Source organism: Myxocyprinus asiaticus, chromosome 29 (assembly GCF_019703515.2).
Source record: "Myxocyprinus asiaticus isolate MX2 ecotype Aquarium Trade chromosome 29, UBuf_Myxa_2, whole genome shotgun sequence".
NCBI lineage: Eukaryota > Metazoa > Chordata > Actinopteri > Cypriniformes > Catostomidae > Myxocyprinus > Myxocyprinus asiaticus.
Window position 1 is genome coordinate 33814849 of NC_059372.1, and position 21894 is coordinate 33836742.

General features: G+C 37.5%; 1 protein-coding gene across 2 annotated transcripts in view; it reads left to right on the forward strand.

The window, feature by feature from the left end:
- The first annotated feature begins 1493 nt into the window (after positions 1-1493).
- LOC127420486 (sodium- and chloride-dependent creatine transporter 1-like) overlaps positions 1494-21894 on the forward strand; it is a 28174-nt gene continuing 7773 nt past the window's right edge. For both annotated transcript variants that reach the window (XM_051662818.1, XM_051662817.1), the window contains exons 1-9: positions 1494-1875; positions 2379-2633; positions 12335-12466; positions 12672-12945; positions 14298-14430; positions 15211-15345; positions 15460-15563; positions 17258-17382; positions 18436-18548. In XM_051662818.1, the coding sequence (XP_051518778.1) occupies positions 1851-1875; positions 2379-2633; positions 12335-12466; positions 12672-12945; positions 14298-14430; positions 15211-15345; positions 15460-15563; positions 17258-17382; positions 18436-18548 (1296 nt within the window). In that variant the 5' untranslated portion in view covers positions 1494-1850. The remainder of the gene's footprint in view (positions 1876-2378; positions 2634-12334; positions 12467-12671; positions 12946-14297; positions 14431-15210; positions 15346-15459; positions 15564-17257; positions 17383-18435; positions 18549-21894) is intronic.

A 21894-nucleotide genomic window follows, 5' to 3' on the forward strand; every position in this document is an offset into this window, starting at 1 on the left:
TTTATAAATGAAATTTTTGTAGAAAATCAATCGAATTTATTACACGTTTATTATACTTTCAGATAAAATGACAAGTCCACTGACTTTCAACATGTTTCCATCTTTACTACATGAATGGATTACTTAATCAGTGACCTGGTCCTTTTGGGTTGATTTTAACAAAAATGCACAAGAAAATGTCCTGTCATATATTTAACCCAAATCAATGCAAAAATGAAACTACATTTTGAATAAAGAAAATAAAGCCTACCTTTTTTGCATTGTGCGCTTAAGAACATTTTACCCCCCAATTATCATTACCATAAAACAACATTTTACTTTTACTATTCCTATTGTTTTCAATGATGATTCTCGTTACTATAACACAGTCATCTCTTTTAAAATATTACAGTAAAAATTATGCTGTTTTACAATTATTATTATTATTATTTTTAATTAAAATCTGGGAAAATGACAGTTGGTGCCTAGGGAGTACTGTTATGATGTATGAGTACTATACAATGTATACTATACACATTGCGGTAATCTTACATTTTGTTTTTGGAATAAAATAGGACCAGCACATTTTCTTGACAGGTTTTGTAAAGTTCACCCTTTGAGTTTTTAGCACATTTTAAAACTCATGATGCACATCTTTAGAAATTAACTTGTATATACATACAGAGAATTATTATGGATGCACTACCTTTTGCACACTTTGATATCATTAAAGACGCTTTACAACAGTCTGTATGTTCTCTAAGAAGTGCTAATTTCTTTGAACTTTGCCAGAGACTAGAACAATGAGAAAAGGTGGTTTAAACTGATCTATACTTTTGACTGTAGTTATTCTACAAATTTCCCTTGTGCTGCTGTTTCAGCTGAGAATAAGACCCTTTCTGTTCTTATTGCAACAGATCCTATAAACCCCTTGGATCTTGAGACTTAGTACAGAGTCTATGGAATTTTTGGGTCCCTGCTGAGGGTTTCTCACAAGTGTTTAACTGTGCTTGTATTTATTATGTGTCATATATATTCAGTTTCTTGTTTGGCCTTCCTGTCCAGGGCAAAACTCCTCATCCTCTACTCTATTAAATTACACCACATTAATTGTTCCTCTTTCACTATGAAACCTAGTCAACCTAGTGTTCTCGACCTGCATTGATCCTGACTTGCTGTAATGTTCACTCTTAATGATTTTAGTCAGTTTTAACAGTTTACCTCTGCAATTTACAGAGTCCAACACTAAGTTAGACACCCTCCTTTAATGAATGGAAGTTAAAAGGTAAATAATGTATCGCAATTTAGCTAAGAAAGCAAATAGTTTGTCCTGCAAAGTGCGCTGTACAAGCATCTACTCGTCTGTAATCAAGTACGCGTTCGCGCATGACATCATGGTGAACGTTTGTTCATTAGCCAATCACAGACGAGCGCACTTTCATCAGCCAATCACAGAGCCGCGTCAAGCGCGATAACTGGGGCGCTGCTGGCTAGAGATGACGCTTCGACGCTTTCGACGCTTTAACATCTATCGTGTCAGACGCAACATTACACCTGCTCTTCTAATAGATTTCTCCACCAAACCGGCGGATTTCTTGAGACTTAATATCATTCTCGTTTAACCTACATCCATGCGATTCTTCAGGCTGACCTTTAAGTGCTTTGTCGACTGCTTTTGAGAGCCTTTTATTCATCCTTCTGTCTGCCACGCACTACAGTTGTTAAAATTTGGAGCTCAACCCTATCAACCTTCTGCCGAAGATCAATTTTATACAATCAAACAGAGAGCAACCCCACGGGAAAGTACTGAATACGTATTAAACATTTTAAAACGCCAAGAACCGTTATTTGTACATTCACGGGCGCGCGGCATGTCGCCAGAAGAGCACCTCTCTAGTAAGAATGACTTGATTTAAATGTTTGTTTGTTTACGTATTTGTATGATAAGAAGAATTGCATGGGAATGTATCTTTACAGACATTTGACCTGTAATTTAACCTATACGTTGATATATTGTATGTATATCGAATGGTGTTTGGGGTCATCTTTGCATGAAAAACCAGTGAGTCTGATCCAGATCTGATAGTTTTACATAATGATAAATTACCTTCTTTTATTGACCTGTTCCAATTCTCTCTCTTCCCTACACACACTCTCACACAAACTCAATCCCTCAATCCGCTTCTGTCTGGATCCAACTGCACCTGTGACATGCATTAAAATACCACTGATGCCATAGCAATCAATCAAACCTGTGTTTTTGCATTATATTGTATCAAATTTGCTTGTATTTTTTGGATTAGTTGTGGGAATTAAATGAAAACAGACTGAACAGGGTAATAATGTAGCAGTGTATAGTGTCAGACCTGTCTGTCTGTCTGTCTGTCTGTCTGTCTCAGATGATGACAACACATGTCAGGATGAATCTCAGGAGGAAGCAGAAGTTGCCCGCCCTCTGGTGTCAGACGCAGACATGGGTGAGCCGAGTGTTTGCACTGGTCTGGTGGATACATGCGGCCATACTGCAGAACTGGGCCATTCAGATCGACAAACATGGAGCAGACAGATGGACTTTATCATGTCCTGTGTGGGATTTGCTGTTGGCCTTGGAAATGTATGGAGATTTCCTTACCTCTGTTATAAGAATGGAGGAGGTGAGATATACAGTATACAGGAACACACACACACACACACACACACACACACACACACACACAAACACACACACACATGTTGGTGTGGCTACCTTATGAGGACTATAGATTCTATCCCCTACCCCTAAACCTAACCCTCAGAAAAAAATTGCTGCATTTTTACATTTTCAATAAAACATCGTTTAGTATGTTTTTTAAGTGATTTGAATTATGGGGACACTAGAAATGTCCTCATAAACCACATTTATAGCATAAGACCCTTGTAATTACCAGTTTGTAACCTAAAAAAATTTCCTCGTAAACCACTTAAACCTGCCCACACACACACACACACACACACACACACACACACACACACACAATCATATCTACTCAAATAGATTCATATATACTCCATACAAATCCTCAAATAGCACTTTACAAAAAGGTTAACTTCATTAACATTAGTTATACCACGGGTCTGTTGAATGCTCGATTTTGATTGGTTGACAGACGTTCTAAGGTATGTAGTTATTTTCCAGTAAACGCACGGCTATGAAGTTGTACCAGGTCTTGACCGCATAACGGTTCCACATCACTTCGCCAAATTATTTCAGTTATTTCAAAGAGCCGTACAGGCTACCACAGCAAAATAACCAATTAAAACAAAGACATTGGTTAAGTACAACAGATAAGAATGGCAAACAATGTTTATAATATACCAAATGTACTTAAATTTAGTTTGCTAAAACCTTTGAACCGTGCACTCCCTCTCTTTCTTTCGCTCTCGTCTCACCCACACTCACACATGCTGATACACATACATTCGTACACACACACACACACACACACACACACACACACACACACACACACACACACATATATAGATACTTGAGTCACGACCAACAAACAGAGCCTTGCTTGGGTTCAAAGCAGTCCCGCGACTTGATCAATACAACGGTTTCTATATTATCAAAAATAACTTTTAATATGTGCAAGTGTTTCAGTGTATTTCACCATAATCAGCCTCCCATTGTGGAAATCACCCTCATGCTCCCCTCCCCCTCTCTTTAGCTCTCACACAAACTCTCACACATGGGCACACATAACACACATACAGTACTCGGGAGTAAAGTCAGAGCACCCCTGTAACTCAGTGGGATTGTAAACAGTTGTTTAGCTGTTTGCTGTATACAAGAATGGCGACACTTGCTGCTGCTGAGAAGTACACTTAAACTTACATCTTGGCAATTTGAATCGATGTTATTGCTAATGAGAGCCGTATCAAACACAGGTAATTCCACACTCGATCTCTCTCAGTTTCTCTTTCTCTCGCTCAAACACACACACACACACACACACACTACCTTGTTACTCCAGTGCTGAAAAGAAGCGCATCCTCTGTTGCTAGATCTAAAGTGACGTTTTCGAACGTCGAGCAACGGAGGCTTGGGCTGTATCAAAGTTAGACACTGAATCCGTGGCAGAAGAAAGTAGTTCCACTCACAAGAGCATTTTAGGAACGAAAATCAGAAAATGTCTTGATATAAAACCTTGAACGATGTTTTGAGGTGTAATAACCATGGTATAAGCAGAATAATTGACGAAGGACCATTGAATTATTAAAAAATAATGCACACCCCAGGTGTAACGGCCACTCTGCTGAACGTCATGCCTGCATTACCACCTTTGGGTTTGCATTATTTTTCACTAATTCATTGGTCTGTCATAAATTATTCCTTACTTAATGCATTAGGTATCATGAACTAACATGAACAATATATTTTTACAGCATTTATTAATCTTGGTTAATGTTAATTTATAGAAATACAATTGTTCATTGTTAGTTCATAATGCATTGATTAATGTTTACTTATACAACTTTTAATTTTAAACATGTATTAGTGTTGAAATTAACATTAACAAAGAATTATAAATGCTGTAAAAGTATTGGTCATTGTTACTTTATGTTAACTTAGTGTTTCCCACAGGATTTTATGAGACTGTGGTGGGTGGACCTCGGACCCTCTGGGGGGGTCAGGGGGCAAGCACCCCCGGAAGAACATTTTGTACATTTTAAAATTAAATGCATCAATCTGGTGCACTTTGAGAGCAACATTAAAAGGCTAGATCTATGAAGAATCTTTGTGCTCATGTAAACAATATTGTGCTCTAGTAGTAATTTAATCATAAACACATTGGTTGTATAGATATGAATGGTGATGTCACGGCAAAAAATCCCACCCACAAAGCATGGTAAACAAAAGAGTTTAATGCAGTTCACAAATGGCCAAAACACAAAATCAACTAGAGCATACATTTGAGCCATCAAAAAAAATAAGCAAAAGTGGTTACCTGTGTTGAACTTGCTCCTCATGCTAATAATAGTTACGTTGTCAGAGCCGCTGGTAATAACGGTAACGTTAGTTAATTAGCTAACGTTAGCTAGCTAGATATAATGTTGCATATGTTATACATTGTTTTTCACACCAAGCAACCAGATATGTCAGGCGACATAAGCGAGGAGACTGACAGCTGTCAGTCTCCTCGCTTATCTCGCCTGACATACCTGGCTGCTTGGCCGGACCCTACCTGGCCTGAACGATACCGTCAGATTTTAAGCTCGAACCCGCTTACTATCTAATTTCTTTTCCTAGCAAGTACTGTTGCAATAGGCTGTATTTTATGTAAGCATATAGGCAACATTCGTAACACTACTGAAACTGTAAACATACACGTTTAACAAGGCATAGCAGCCCCTTAGTACATTAAAGCAGAAGGGGAAAAAAGCATTGTCTTACTGTTTATTTGCTAAAACTTCACTTGGTGCAAAACAAAAGTCCCCTCTATCCAACCTGAAATTGTTCAGAGCATTCAATCTTTGTGACAGTTACGCTAAAAACAATCTAAATGCAGCGCTGACTGACTGGGAGTGAGAGATGCTTTGCCAAAGCAACGGTGCAAAACACAACGTTAGAGATCTTTTATGTTATTATGAGAAGTGTACAAATATTTTACAGAAACAAATTAGACTGTGGCGGGTAATTAATGGGAAACACTGTTAACAAATGTAGTTACCTAATGTTAACAAATGGAACCTTAATGTAAAGTGTTACCAAATCTTCTCTATACTCCATTATTGGTTAATTAGTGACAATCACTAATTATGTTAACCAGGGGTATGTGTACCTTAGGGGCTATTTAACCCTTATGTTGTGATCCGGTCATTTTGACCCGAACAACTTTTTATTTTATTTTTTTATTAATTTTATTTTGACTTAATCAAATTGGAATAAAAGTCATTGACTTTGTTTACATATGGTATCTGAAAACACACACAAAAAATTTACAATTTCTTTACATTTTATTGGTTTTATTTCATTTTCTATTTCAATTAATGGATTAGACTACAAAATACAGAAATATTAAGTATTCAGGAGCATCCCGATCCTTTGATGAGCACAAATGTGGATGTGTGTGTGCGCCATTTTGTGCATCATCTTTCCATGTACACTCTTTGAGGAATATTTCAAGATCTACTTATCATATTATGTTGTGTTTGGGCTTGTTTGAGTCGGGATAGTCTGCTGTAAGTTTCGATATGTAAACCAATTTGCTCATTGCATTTTACTAATTGAGACCTTTCCAATGATATATAACACATGGCTGTCTCATCTTTTTTATGTTTTTACCAACTCTGAATATAATTGTTGAGATAATAAATCTGCAATAGATGAGATCAAAACAGTTCTTATTTGTCAGCAAATTAAAAATAATTATTTAAGAATTGGTAGGATCAGCTATATGCATGATTGTTAAGTCCAGATACTAAGTTTTAAAATTACACCTATTTTATTTAGAAGTAGTTAATAATTTACAACATCATTTTTTTTTTCTGAAGGTAGTGCCCCCACTAGCCCTGTATGAGCTCAGTTCAATGAATCTTTCTATCAATAAAAAATATGTTTTTTTTAAAAATATGTTCAAAAAAGAATACAAAACCTGTCATAATTACTAAAAAGAATTTGACAAAAGGATCTAATGCAATATCTTGGGTTAATATATGCACTATGAGAGATTTTTATTTTCTCCCCTTTTCTCCCCAATTTGGAATGTCCAATTCCCAATGCATTCTAAGTCCTCGTGGTGGCGTAGTGACTCGCCTCCTTCCGAGTGGCGGAGGATGAATCTCAGTTGCCTCTGCATCTGAGACCGTCAGTCCGCGCATCTTATCAAGTGGCTTGTTGAGCGCGTTACAGCGGAGACATAGTGCATGTGGAGGCTTCACACTATTCTCTGTGGCATCCACGCACAACTCAACACGCGCCCCACCGAGAGCGAGAACCACATTATAGCGACCATGAGGAGGTTAACCCATGTGACTCTACCCTCCCTAGCAACTGGGCCAATTTGGTTGCTTAGGAGACCTGGCGTGACTCCACACTTAGCATGCCCTGGATTTAAACTCGTGACTCCAGGTGTGGTAGTCAGTGTCAATACTTGCTGAGCTACCCAGGCCCCAACTATGAGCGATTTATTAACAGTCTTAGTGGGCTGGTCATTTTTGACCGGGAACACAAATGGTGTTTGCACAAATGAACACAACGCAAGGGTTAAGCAGGTACCAGGGGGTACTTAGAATGATCTTTATTTTTTTCTTTGTTAAACCTATAAAACATTAATTATGACCTAACATATTTGGTCTGTCAAAAGAAAAAAATAATTCAAAACAATTAATCTCATGAATCTCATTAATGGCTTTCAGTTACTTTTTAAGGTAAGAAAACAAAATAACATGTAGGTCTTGTCAATTTGAATGGATGACACTCTTTATTCATCTCACTCAAACTTTTCCACACCAATACAATGTTTTTCTTATTTTCGTCGTAAATGAATGGCTGAGCCAATGATACCAATATCAGACTAAATGCAGTTATAAAATAAAATGCTTTATTTCTCAAGTGCCTCAGTTTAAGAGGAAGCTACTTTGTGAGCTTTTTTCACCCACAGATTTTTTTGTTTTTGTTTGTTTGTTTTGTTTATTTAAAAGTCAATCATTGTAATAATGGCCATAATAGTAATCATAATTACACCCAGTATAATGAGTTAAAAGGAACATATTTCTGTCTTGTGTTGATGAATGAATACTTACTGATGGAGTTTTGGGGGTTATTAAGACAAAATATTTGGAAACATTGTTCTAACATAAACGCTTCTAAACTAATAGACCAAAACATGTAGAATAGCATAAAGCATCCACCGATAAAGATAAGTTGCAAGGTCAGAGCGCTAAAAAAATAAGCGTGGGCCAGACAAACAAACGGATAGAAGTAGAACAATGGCTGTTCAGTGTTAATGGCCTGAGTTTATCAGAGGTTGGAGAAATGACACTGTTCTTTGTTCTCTGTATTCCTTTTCCTATCCCTCTATTGTGACATTAACCATGTGCACAGCTCTTCTGATGCGTATAGGTGGTGATGTACAGTACTTACAGTTATCTCCTTTTTTGTATGCTTCTCCACTTTCTGTTTTCTTGCCTGCTGATGTAGGTCAATAAGTCTTCAGATCAATGTTAGTTGTGTTTATGGGGTTGTCACTAAACCATTGGATTTTTTTATCTGTCTGAAAACAACATGATTACTGAGGGAGGCCTAATCTATCTCACTCTTTTATTTGCACTCTCTTGATCCTGAATAGGGCTCTTGTGGTAGGATATACACAAAAAATAGCCTTACATTTTTATGAGAAAACAGACCAACTTTATATTAGGTGTCTTTAACTACTGTGTACTTGAGCATTTGATACAATGTACTTATTATGTAAATGTGTGGTGTTGCATTGCACTTACATTTAAAGTACCTGCATTTAATTACATCTCAGTGTTTCCCTTAGGATATTTTTCAGTAGCGGTGCTGTTGTGAGCGCATCCACAAGCCCGCAATGCCGGAACCGTATTAACGCGTGTTTGTCAAAGAATAGATTAAAACGGGTGTCAAACTAAATTTCAGCCTGGGCCTTATCAGGGTTATATGTGCCCTCAAAGGGCCCTTTGAAAATGTGGCACCAGCACCTGCTTTGCTAGCACCCATGCTGTTACCAGTAATATTACATATTATGTGCATTGAAAGTACAGCATTGATTTTGAGGTTGGAATGCAGATGAAAATTATAATGTGGAAAAAATTAACACCTAGTTTTTATATGGCTAAATTAAAATATTCTGACAGTGTGACTAAGTTGGGTCTTCTTTACAGATTCCTTTCATCAGGCTCCTACTTATTAAACTACAGTCATGTCTTGGAATTTTTGAAGGCAAACAAAACAACTTACATTTTCCTACAATCAGAGAACATTACAAGAGTACAGATTTTACACAGATGGAAAACTGATAGCTTGGTCCATAATTATGAAAATGCACCATAGTTCTTGAAGAGTATCCATAGTTTTAACAATTATATTTGGAATAGTTCATGGTAACCCTAGGTAAAACCATGCATGGCTCCTCACTACAATTGTTAGTTACTATGGTTTCTATGTAAAGAACTATGTCATTTTTGTAATGAAAAAACAGCAGTCTAAATACATTTAGAAAGTTTTTCTTCCACAACTACCATAGGTAATACAGTACCGTTAGTGCAGTAAGTCCATGGTTACGTTTTGTAAGCGTTGTGATCTGAGAATTGAAAAGCCTTCTAATTTATGTTTTCTCTTGTTTTCTTTGTCAGTGATGTTTAGAATGTGGGGGCTGTTTATCATAAGAGTTTTGCAACAGACACTTCTGTAACGCATTTAGACGAGTTTCGCGATCCCCGCCGTGCATCTCACTGGTTCACAAGCACATTTAAAATAGTCTGTGCAGTTGAGACCAATCCGCAAATTACCGCACCTGCTCTGCCCTCGTGCTGCTATGATTAAGCTGTGTTGAAAATTGACCTGTGTAGCGCTGTTTCATTCAGCTTTTGAAGCGAGCAAAATGTACTCCAAAACATAGAGATGACAGGGGAAGGCTATGAAGGTAAAATTGTGCCTAAATGATTTGCATGCACAGAGTGAGTTTTGTGAAAGTGTAAATCAACAGCATGTTTTGTAAAGGTGTAAATCAAGTTGCAAGCGTAAGAAAAAATTATTAGCAATACTTTAATGCTTTGCATACACCGGCAGCCAAAAGTTTGGAATAATGTACAGATTTTGCTCTTATGGAAAGAAATTGGTACTTTTATTCACCAAAGTGGCATTCAACTGATCACAATGTGTCACTCATATACAATATAGTCAGGACATTAATAACATGAAAAATTACTATTACAATTTGAAAAGAAAATTCAGAACTTCCTAAACTACTTCAAAGAGTTCTCATCAGAAATCCTCCATGTGCAGCAATGACAGCACTGCAGATCCTTGGCATTCCAGCTGTCAGTTTGTCCAGATACTCAGGTGACATTTCACCCCACACTTCCTGTAGCACTTGCCATAGATGTGGCTGTCTTGTCGGGCACTTCTCACTCACCTTACAGTCTAACTGATCCCACAAAAGCTCAATGGGGTTCAGATCCATAACACTCTTTTCCAATTATCTGTTGTCCAATGCCTGTGTTTTTTTGCCCACTCTAACCTTTTCTTTTTCTGTTTCAAAAGTGGCTTTCTCTTTGCAATTCTTCCCATAAGGCCTGCACCCCTGAGTCTTCTCTTTACTGTTGTACATGAAACTGGTGTTGAGCGGGTAGAATTCAATGAAGCTGTCAGCTGAGGACATGTGAGGCGTCTGTTTCTCAAACTAGAGACTCTGATGTACTTATCCTCTTGTTTAGTTGTACATCTGGCCTTCCACATCTCTTTCTGTCCTTGTTAGAGCCAGTTGTCCTTTGTCTTTGAAATCTTCAGTTTTTTTGGGCAGTTTCAAGCATTGTATAGCCTTCATTCCTCAAAACAATGATTGACTGAGAAAGCTGTTTCTTTTTTGCCATTTTTGACCTAATATTGACCTTAAGACATGCCAGTCTATTGCATCCTGTGGCACCTCAAAAACAAACACAAAGACAATGTTAAGCTTTATTTAACGAACCAAATAGCTTTCAACTGTGTTTGATATAATGGCAAGTTATTTTCTAGCACCAAATTAGCAATTTAGCATGATTACTCAAGGATAAGGTGTTGGAGTGATGGCTGCTGGAAATGGGGCCTGTCTAGATTTGATCAAAAATGAGTTTTTCCAAATAGTGATGGTGCTGTTTTTTACATCAGTAATGTCCTGACTATATTTTGTGATCAGTTGAATGCCACTTTGGTGAATTAAAGTACCAATTTCCTTCCAAAACAGCAAAATCTGTACATTATTACAAACTATTGGCCGCCACTGTAAGTGTAATTCATGTGTTGTGAAACTGTAATTTCATATTAACACAAAGTAAATGTAATGTAATGGTCTGTATTCTTACGACTTCCTTTTTTTTTTTTTTTGCGCTTACACTTTTGGCACTGTTTTTTTTTCACCTAAACATGGCCAAAAACATTGCAAACCTGCAATCAGCGATATGCAAGCAAAGAAAGGGTTTAAAGATCAGCAAAATGGATTGACCATGTAAAATCAGTCTGTATGTGTAAAATAAACTACTGCAAATATGTAAATGACTTGTGTTTATGGCATAAAGATTTTCCAGAAATAATCTGATATACATTGTTCCATCTTCCTTTTTGTTGCGCTCACACTTTCGGCATGAATTTCTCACTGAAAAGAGTTTTGCAAGTGCGCGGGGGAATGCGGGTCTACCTGCTTCTAGTAATCAATCAAATGAGGTTTTCTTTGACCAGTTTATTCTGATCTTATAGGTTTAATAACGTGACAGACAGCTTCTTCTTCATATAGCTTAGCGTCATGCCTCTGGGTATCTCTCCTCTCTTAAATTTGAAACTGAAATATTAATACATACACGTTCTTTTATTGTGAGAGTAAAGTTGAGCAGACACCGTTTATTGATATAAATATGATTCTCAATCTGGTGTTCAAATGTTTCTTCTTGTTAAAGAATAAAATATCCATGGGTGACAAATACATCTGTAAATACAATGGCATCTGATAACTGAAAACTTTTGCTTTGTGATACTAACTAAAAAGTTTGTGTTTTTCTTAGAGATTAAAAAGAAGGCACGTGAGACAAAAACACGAATATGTTTGCGTCTCAATCAGCTCCCTGTGTCATGAAGCAGTATATCGTGAACACGATTTCGGGTACTGGCAGGGGTGTTCATCCACTGATCATTGGGACACTTATGACTCAATTACCTGCGACATGATAACGAGCTTGCGCACTGAAGAACAGCTGTTATTAATTAACACCATCACTGTAAAAATAATACTATCATTCATTTTCGTTGAAGATATTCAAACATAGTGCTATGAAAGATAAATGACATTAAATAAAGAAATAAAAAGGAGTGTATTTTAACCCTACTTTCAACAACTCTAATATTTATTTGAAAGATTGTTTGCCTTTCATGGTCATTATGGATGAAAGACATTACAAACAACTCTTTTAAAGAGAAAATAAGGCTTTGATATCTTATATTTACACTTGTGCTCGTCTTCAGCTTCAGTGCACTGGAACTAGGGAGCTGATTGAGACACACCTTATGTTTGCCTACATGATTATGTGCAGTATTGAGAGTAGAAGTGCATCCTGATTAATATTGTATGTTTTATCATTCTGCATCTGTTTCTTTCAGGTGTGTTTCTGATCCCCTATGTTCTAATGGTGTTTTTCGGGGGTATTCCAGTATTCTTCCTTGAGATTGCGCTTGGTCAGTTCATGAAACAAGGTGGGGTCGCAACATGGAACATTGCCCCTCTTTTTAAAGGTGGAGTATTATTAACAGCCAGATGTATTTTTACACACCCTTACCCTCTCTATCAGCCATTAATAAAACAGATTTAATCCCTTGTCCTGACAGCAGTTATGTTTAATTATTAATGAAAAAACATAGTATTGATCTCTCTGGCATTTAATATTGTCCATTATGACGCTCTCTGGCATTTATGTCTCATCATTACCCTTTCATGCAGGGCTTGGTCTGGCATCAATGGTGATCGTGTTCTTCTGCAACACCTACTACATCATGGTTCTGGTTTGGGGTCTGTACTTTCTGGTTCACTCTTTCACTTCCCCTTTGCCGTGGGCCACTTGTGGGCATGAATGGAACACGGTCAACTGTACCACCAATTTTAGCCGGGTGGGTTTTAATCAATCACTGTCCACTTCCCCCCTAAACGTCTCCTCCCTCAATGGCAGCTGCCTGGAGCCCAGGGGTTTGCGTTCATCTGTCATGGAATTCTGGGAGTAAGTGTTTTTAAAGTGTTTTCAAATCTGATCATTTTTTTTCTGGATGAAAAAGGGTTTTGAACATTCGGAACACATCTGGATGAATTCTGGATAATGTGGTCTGATCTTCATTTAAGATCTTCGTCGCAATCAGAACTAAACACACACATTAAGAAACTCTACAACATTTAACATAGCTGTATCTTTCTTGAACAAGTCTTTTTTTTTTTTTAATTATCCCTTTTTCTCCATAATTTGGAATGCCCAATTCCCACTACTTAGTAGGTCCTCGTGGTGGTGCAGTTACCTACCTCAATCCGGGTGGCAAAGGACAAGTTTCAGTTGCCTCTGCTTCTGAGATAGTCAATCCGCGCATCTTATCACGTGGCTCATTGTGCACGACACCGCAGAGACTCCGCATGTGGAGGCTCATACTACTGTCCGCGATCCATGCACAACTTACCACGTGCCCAATTGAGAGTGAGAACCACTAATCGTGACCACGAGGAGGTTACCCCATGTGACTCTACCCTCCCTAGCAACCGGGCCAATTTGGTTGCTTAGGAGACCTGGCTGGAGTCACACAGCACACCCTGGATTCGGACTCCAAAGGTGGTAGTCAGTGTCAATACTCGCTGAGCTACCCAGGCCCCTGAACAAGTCATTTTATACATAATTAAGATAATTAAATGGAACATGTACACTACAGAAAAATAATTTTCACTTACCCCAGTATTTTTGTCTTTTTCTAGTAAAAAAATCTAAACATTCTTAAAATAAGATTAGATTTACTTGAGAAGCAAATAATATATCAAGTCTTGTTTTCAGAGAAATCTAACAAAATTTAGCAAGGTTTATGCTTAAAACAACTATTTGCCTATGGGCTAAGAAAAATAACTTATTTTAAGCATAAACCCCACAAAATTTTGATTAAATACCTAATGTTATTTTGCTTCTTAAAATTATCTTGTTTTATTTAAATGTATCTGATGTTTAAATATTTTTACTGGAAAACAAGACAAAAATATTGATTACTAAAATGATTTTGCAGTGTATACAGATATGTAACAGTGGATTGGCTGGAGTGGGCATCCATTTACTGTATACAATTTCTATAATATTAAATTCAAATAATAATAATAAATAATACAAAATAATAATAATAATGATCAATAAATAATAATAATTCATAATCAGAATGTTGGGGGGTATCTGTCAGAACATGTGATCTAAAATTGTGGGTCTTGAAACATGACACTGATACAATCAACATGTTCAAACCAGAAAAAAAAATCTGTATTTAGGAAAAGCCAAGTCAGAGTCCTGACTTTAGTTCTTTTGAAATGCTATGAGGAAACTTTCCTTATCAGGCGAAAAGTGCTACGTCTGTCTGGAGGTTTGGATGAAGTGGGTGACATCAGCGGTCACATGGTCTTGTGCCTTCTTGCTACGTGGGTCATTGTCTACTTCTGCATCTGGAAGGGTGTTAAGTCCACTGGCAAGGTACAAATACGTGTTCCTCCATTATACGTTATCTTAATCAACAGTCTTTTTACGATAACAATAACATCAGAACCCACACTTTCTTATGTATTGCACACACTCCATCATATGCAGAACCATAATGAATATTGGTGTGTTGCCCTAGAGTGTTGTGAAAATTTGAAAAATAGATCAAGGGCCAAAGCAGCTTGTAAGCTGATTATTAGCTCTCCTAGTATGTGTTGTTCAAAGTGTGTGTGTTTCTTTTGTTTAAAGCCAAAGTGTGTTATTTTTTCATGATGAATCTCCTCTCCCAGTTATGCAGTATATACTGAGTCAGTTATAAGTAAGCAGTTATTATGTTGATTTCTCTGAAATGTGTAACACTGTGGCTATATTTGCTTGAGTAGACCGACCAGTCAGATACAGCAACAGTGGCGTAAGTTTGGGGTGGGGCTATCTGTTTGCCTGACCAGTGGCAGAGTGTAATGGAAACCTGTGACACAACACACAATGGAAACCTGTTTGAAAACAGGTCATTATGTTTGTCCAAATGGTGCAGAAGTTACACACTTTAGCTTTAAAGGAAAACATTTATTTTTTCCGAATCTCTGAGAAAACAATCAGAACTATCAGAAAAATAAAATGTTTTATTGTAGATATTCATACAACTGAATATTAGATCTGAGGTATTTCTGACAGAATTACTCTTTTAAGGAGTAATTAGTAATTTAGGAACAGTGTGATAGATAATATGTAATTTATATGTGTGTGTGTGTTTGTGTGTGTGTGTGTGTGTAGATTGTATATTTCACAGCTCTGTTCCCATACCTTGTCCTGGTGGTCTTGTTTGTTCATGGCATCTCATTGCCTGGAGCTAAAAACGGCATTATTTACTATCTGAAACCTAACTGGAGCAAACTCTCAGAAGCACAGGTAAGAGTGTGTCTGTGTATGTTTATTTTTTATTTTTTATATGTGTCCAAAGCAATAATAGAGACAAGTGACATGATAATATAATTATTGTTGTCATGACAATGATGATGGCAGGTATGGATCGATGCTGCCACACAGATCTTCTTTTCTTATGCTATTGGTCTGGGGGCACTAACGGCACTTGGGAGCTACAACCGCTTCAACAACAACTGTTACCAGTAAGTAAACTGTCACTCACACAATTTCAAATTTGTGATAGTGATATAAGAGCATATTAGTGTAGATTTCATTAGATCAAGTACAGATAGATATTAAGAGATTAATTGGAGCGTAATATGTTAATATTAATGTAAAGTAATTTTTAACAAAACTACTCTATTTAAATGCTACAGTTTGAAACTCCAGTAATTTTGAATTAGGATTTGTTTTAAGGATAATTTCTTATAGTTTTATATTATATTATAATTTATACAGCAATTAGTTCCGGTCCTTGAATCCAATTGGACAAGAGGTGTTCCAAGAATGCTGGTAGCTCACACCATTAGCACTGGGACACTTTACTGTTTGTATCACACCACTTGTGTTCCAAACTAATGTGTAAGAGCAGTGCAGATGTGTGAATTTTCTTTCATCCCTGTGATATTAAAGATTTAAACCAGCAGGTGGTGACAAAAGACCGTCTTTTGTGTGCTATGAGCAAGTTAAGCTCACGATGACAAACTGTGTCGTCAGTAAGTGCACAAGTTTCTTTGAAGTTATCCGGAATTGTCACACACCATGATCGCTTGGATTACTACTAAACTGTAGCTGAAAAATTGATTTAAACTAACAATTTTAGCATTAAGGCCGATCAAAGCTGAGAGTTGCGACAGACGGAGTCATCGAACATGCTCATGGCACCTACCTGATAACCACCGAGTTGGGAGAATATGTAAACTTTCAACATGGCAGAGGAGAGTCTAGTTGCTGTGTCAGTGTCAAAATAAGAGTTCTGCAAAAAAACAACAAAACACTTCAATGTGACTGAAATCATCGTAGGATTATTTAGATAGCATGTATAGCAGCATCACTCCACGATCAGAGCAGATTATTATCACACTACAGCTGAGGAACAGAGTTAAACTAACAGCTGCACGTAATCACACGCTCAGTCTCTCTCTCTCTCTCTCTCTCTCTCTCTCATACACAAATACATCCTTGTTTCTTCAATAGCTTGTTAGAAACAGCCCAAGCTGTCGTTACTAGTTCTAACGGGTGGTTTTCGAATTAGAAATGCAGACTTGGTCGCATCTTTCGAACTAGAAACGGCAGATCCTGTGGTGTAAGGAAGTAGTTCCACTCATGAGCATTTTTTTGAGACAGTCCTTAGTTTTTCCCTACTTATTTATTTACTTGTTCGTTGAGCTGTTGTATAAAAGAAATATCACACTAGCTAGAGTGCTGTGTTGTCCATACAGCTGTGATTCGCATTACCTGCGTCCGAATCACAGCCATGGTGATAGCTGGGCATACAACACCCTTGCTCATGTGATATTGCTTTAATATTATATTATATTATATTATATTATATTATATTATATTATATAAATCCCAGATTTTCAATGTGGTCTCAGACTTTTTGATTCCAATGTATTTGTAGTAACGTTTTGTATAAAGTATAGTTTTGTGTGCTTCTGACTTTATATAAACACAGTAATAATACAAAGGCCTTCCTGCCAAACATTTTTTAAAAGTTTTTTCTCTGTAGTTTATAACCATGGTGCATCCCTGTGGGACGTTAGTGTGTGTATGTTTGCATGCATGTGCTCACATCAGAGATCAGGGGATGAGTGTCCACCCAGTTTAACCCTGTGCATTGCGTGTTCTCTTACACACTAATCCCACAATGATTTCTCTCTCTCTCACACTGCAGGGATGCATTTGTTTTGGCTCTCATAAACAGTGGAACAAGCTTCTTTGCAGGGTTTGTTGTTTTCTCAGTACTGGGTTTCATGGCGGCTGAACAGGGTGTTGACATCAGTAATGTGGCAGAAAGTGGTGAGACAGTCTCCTCAACATGCTCTCTGTTCCTTCATATTCTCCTAAATTGCAATAAAATAGTAGAACAACAGCTCTAAAAAGTACTGTCATGTTTTTTTAAACTTAGGATTATGGGAATGGCATGTTATTACCATGATATTATAGTATAGTGCCATGATATTCTTTGAAGTACCGTGGAATATCATGTAAATACCTTGGTACATAAATAATCATTCAGTAGTATTATCATCTGTAATATATATATGTAAGAGTGGCCAACCACTCAAAAATGTAAACCCTCTCTCTCTCTCTCTTCATATATGTACAGTATATAAGTATTGAAAAGAGCCTGAACTGAATTGTTTGCTAAATTATATTACATGGCTCCTTACATGTATCGCGGCAGTTCTGTTAGTTGGCTCTAAAAGCGAGATAAATGTTCTCCCAAACAGATGATGCTTTAAGATTAATGCTCTATTGAATTTTAAATCAACACAATCAACCTGCCTAACCTAAACCTAAACCTTAAATCTAAACCTAACCAATAGTGTTATAAAAAGCAAATGTGAGATAAAAAACGCAATTTCTGAATCAAACCACTCATTTTGTGGCGCTACTATCACATGTCAACTCGTGTGCTCCTCAGTACTCATACCCCAATCCTTTGCATTGCAAGTACAACGCTCTATCTGTTGAACTACTGCAATTTGCAATATGATTGCATTTGAACAAGCCTATAAATGTAGTTGGTCATGTAATGCAAACGTAAAAACTTATTGCCTTACAAGTCATGCGCTACAATGAAAGTGTTCTGTTGTCATAAGATAGCATTGTGTGAAAAGTGATTGAACTGATAAATCTGCCCTATTACTTGTGATTTGTGTGAAAGGGAATAAATGTCATCGTTGTTTTAGCGCCTCTAGTGTTCGTTTCAACAGGAAACTGCCGTTATACATACAACGAGCCACGTAACAATAATTTTGCAAAAATGTAGGTATAGTGATGTGATTCTATGAGACCATGTTGATAGAAAAAGTATATTTAGTTGTGTCGTCTCTTGTCCTCTCTCAGGTCCTGGTTTAGCATTTATTGCCTATCCAAAAGCAGTGTCACTCATGCCGTTAGCTCCGCTGTGGGCAGTACTGTTCTTCCTCATGCTTCTGGTGCTGGGATTGGACAGTCAGGTGAGGCCCCACCCACCTAGTTAAAAATATTTCACTACGGCTTCTGTAAGATAGCTATGATGGATCTGCCTTAAGCAATATCAGCAAATCATAACAAAAAGTCCATAGCCACAAATCAAGGGCAAAGTGAGGGTGTATCATGACTGTCTTTTATTAGAACATGCTTAGGCAAGTAAAAACATGATCTCAAACAATCACCATTGGTGAGAAGACAAAAATTCTAAAAAATAAAATAAAAAAAAAAGATGTCAGCAAAATGCAGTTCAGTTAACATCATAACATTTGTAAGGAGAATAAAAATATTTCAAATAACACAGGGTTGATCTGGCCTCTTACTCTCTCAGAGGACAAATCACAACAAAACCTAACCAGTACAAGACACTTCAAGTAAATAACAAGCTGACTGACTCACTAGACAAGATGCACACTGAAATTAAAGGAGGTGGCCAGCACCATATACAGGTGCATCTCAATAAATTAGAATATCGTGGAAATGTTCATTTATTTCAGTAATTCAACTCAAATTGTGAAACTCGTGTATTAAATAAATTCAATGCACACAGACTGAAGTAGTTTAAGTCTTTGGTTCTTTTAATTGTGATGATTTTGGCACACATTTAACAAAAACCCACCAATTCACTATCTCAAAAAATTAGAATATGGTGACATGCCAATCAGCTAATCAACTCAAAACACCTGCAAAGGTTTCCTGAGCCTTCAAAATGGTCTCTCAGTTTGGTTCACTAGGCTACACAATCATGGGGAAGACTGCTGATCTGACAGTTGTCCAGAAGACAATCATTGACACCCTTCACAAGGAGGGTAAGCCACAAACATTCATTGCCAAAGAAGCTGGCTGTTCACAGAGTGCTGTATCCAAGCATGTTAACAGAAAGTTGAGTGGAAGGAAAAAGTGTGGAAGAAAAAGATGCACAACCAACCGAGAGAACCGCAGCCTTATGAGGATTGTCAAGCAAAATCGATTCAAGAATTTGGGTGAACTTCACAAGGAATGGACTGAGGCTGGGGTCAAGGCATCAAGAGCCACCACACACAGACGTGTCAAGGAATTTGGCTACAGTTGTCGTATTCCTCTTGTTAAGCCACTCCTGAACCACAGACAACGTCAGAGGCATCTTACCTGGGCTAAGGAGAAGAAGAACTGGACTGTTGCCCAGTGTTCCAAAGTCCTCTTTTTAGATGAGAGCAAGTTTTGTATTTCATTTTTTTTGTCCTTCAGTCTGGAGGAAGGGTGGAGAAGCTCATAGCCCAAGTTGCTTGAAGTCCAGTGTTAAGTTTCCACAGTCTGTGATGATTTGGGGTGCAATGTCATCTGCTGGTGTTGGTCCATTGTGTTTTTTGAAAACCAAAGTCACTGCACTCGTTTACCAAGAAATTTTGGAGCACTTCATGCTTCCTTCTGCTGAAAGATGCTGATTTCATTTTCCAGCAGGATTTGGCACCTGCCCACACTGCCAAAAGCACCAAAAGTTGGTTAAATGACCATGGTGTTGGTGTGCTTGACTGGCCAGCAAACTCGCCAGACCTGAACCCCATAGAGAATCTATGGGATATTGTCAAGAGGAAAATGAGAAACAAGAGACCAAAAAATGCAGATGAGCTGAAGGCCACTGTCAAAGAAACCTGGGCTTCCATACCACCTCAGCAGTGCCACAAACTGATCACCTCCATGCCACGCCGAATTGAGGCAGTAATTAAAGCAAAAGGAGCCCCTACCAAGTATTGAGTATATATACAGTAAATGGACATACTTTCCAGAAGGCCAACAATTCACTAAAAATGTTTTTTTTATTGGTCTTATGATGTATTCTAATTTTTTGAGATAGTGAATTGGTGGGTTTTTGTTAAATGTGAGCCAAAATCATCACAATTAAAAGAACCAAAGACTTAAACTACTTCAGTCTGTGTGCATTGAATTTATTTAATACACGAGTTTCACAGTTTGAGTTGAATTACTGAAATAAATGAACTTTTCCACAACATTCTAATTTATTGAGATGCACCTGTACATACAGAAGGGGAAATTAACAAACACAGTATTATTTTTCATCAGTCCATAAGAGTCCATATTTATTCTAGAATAGATTTTTTTATAAGTCCCTCATTTCATCTGTTGTTGATTGCTTAGTAGGAAACATCTTAGTCTCAGGTCACGCCCTAGTGTGTTTAGAGGTGTTTCCACATACGGAGAAAAAGAAATCATATAGTTGGTGCTTTAATGTATCCCTTTTGCAAAGTCCTGAATTCCAACAAATGTTAAAGGCTGAAATCAATGTTTATATGGAGATGCCTCATTCATCAAAAAATCCAAAGCACGAGAACTCGTGGAGTTGGAAGGGAATATTAAAAGCGCCGAGGCAGAGCTGAAGTGCCGAATGTCGTCTGATGGCCTCAGAGAATTGACCCAACTGAAATACAGATATAATACTATTTTGCCGCGGAAGGTGGAGTTTTGGCTATTCAGGGCAAGACAGTCATACTTTGAGTCAGGGGACAAAGCAGGGAAGCTTTTGGCTAGATATATAATGCAGAGAGGGTCTTTTTCTACCATTCCCTCAGTGAAATCTGCTGGTGGTGAAATATTTACCTCAGCCATTGATATTAATAATGCTTTTAAAGAGTTCTATCTTGATCTCTATAGCTCCACATCTTCGTCTACTGATGAGGATATTAGAAATTTTGTGGAACCATTAGAACTCCCTAAACTGACAACTGAGTAAAAAAATTATCTTGATTCTGAGATAAACTTGGAGGAGCTTGGCGAGGTAATTAAAGCCTTTCCTACAGGCAAGGCTCTGGGGCCAGATGGCTTTGCTGCTGAATTTTTTAGATCTTATGCTACAGAACTGGCTCCACTTTTGCTAGAAGTTTATGCTGAATCATTAAAGAATGGAAAGCTTCCGCCAATAATGACACAAGCTTGGATCAGTCTGATTCTTAAAAAGGACAAAGATCCAAGCGAGTGTAAGAGTTACTGTCCAATTTCCCTGATCCAGCCAGACATAAAAATATTGTCAAAAGTTTTGGCTAACCGATTAAGTAAATTTATGACATCTCTTATACATATAGATCAGGTGGGGTTTATTTGGGGCCGCAGCTCTTCTGATAACATTAGGCGTCTCATCAGTATTATGTGGTCAGTGGCAAATGATCAGACTCCGGTCGCTGCCATCTCATTTGACACCGAAAAGGTGTTTGATATGGTAGAATGGGATTATATTTTTAAGATTTTGGAAATATCTGGGTACAGGAATACTTTTATTGGATGGATTAAGTTACTTTATAGGCACCCGGTAGCAGCGGTACAAACAAATGGATTCATTAT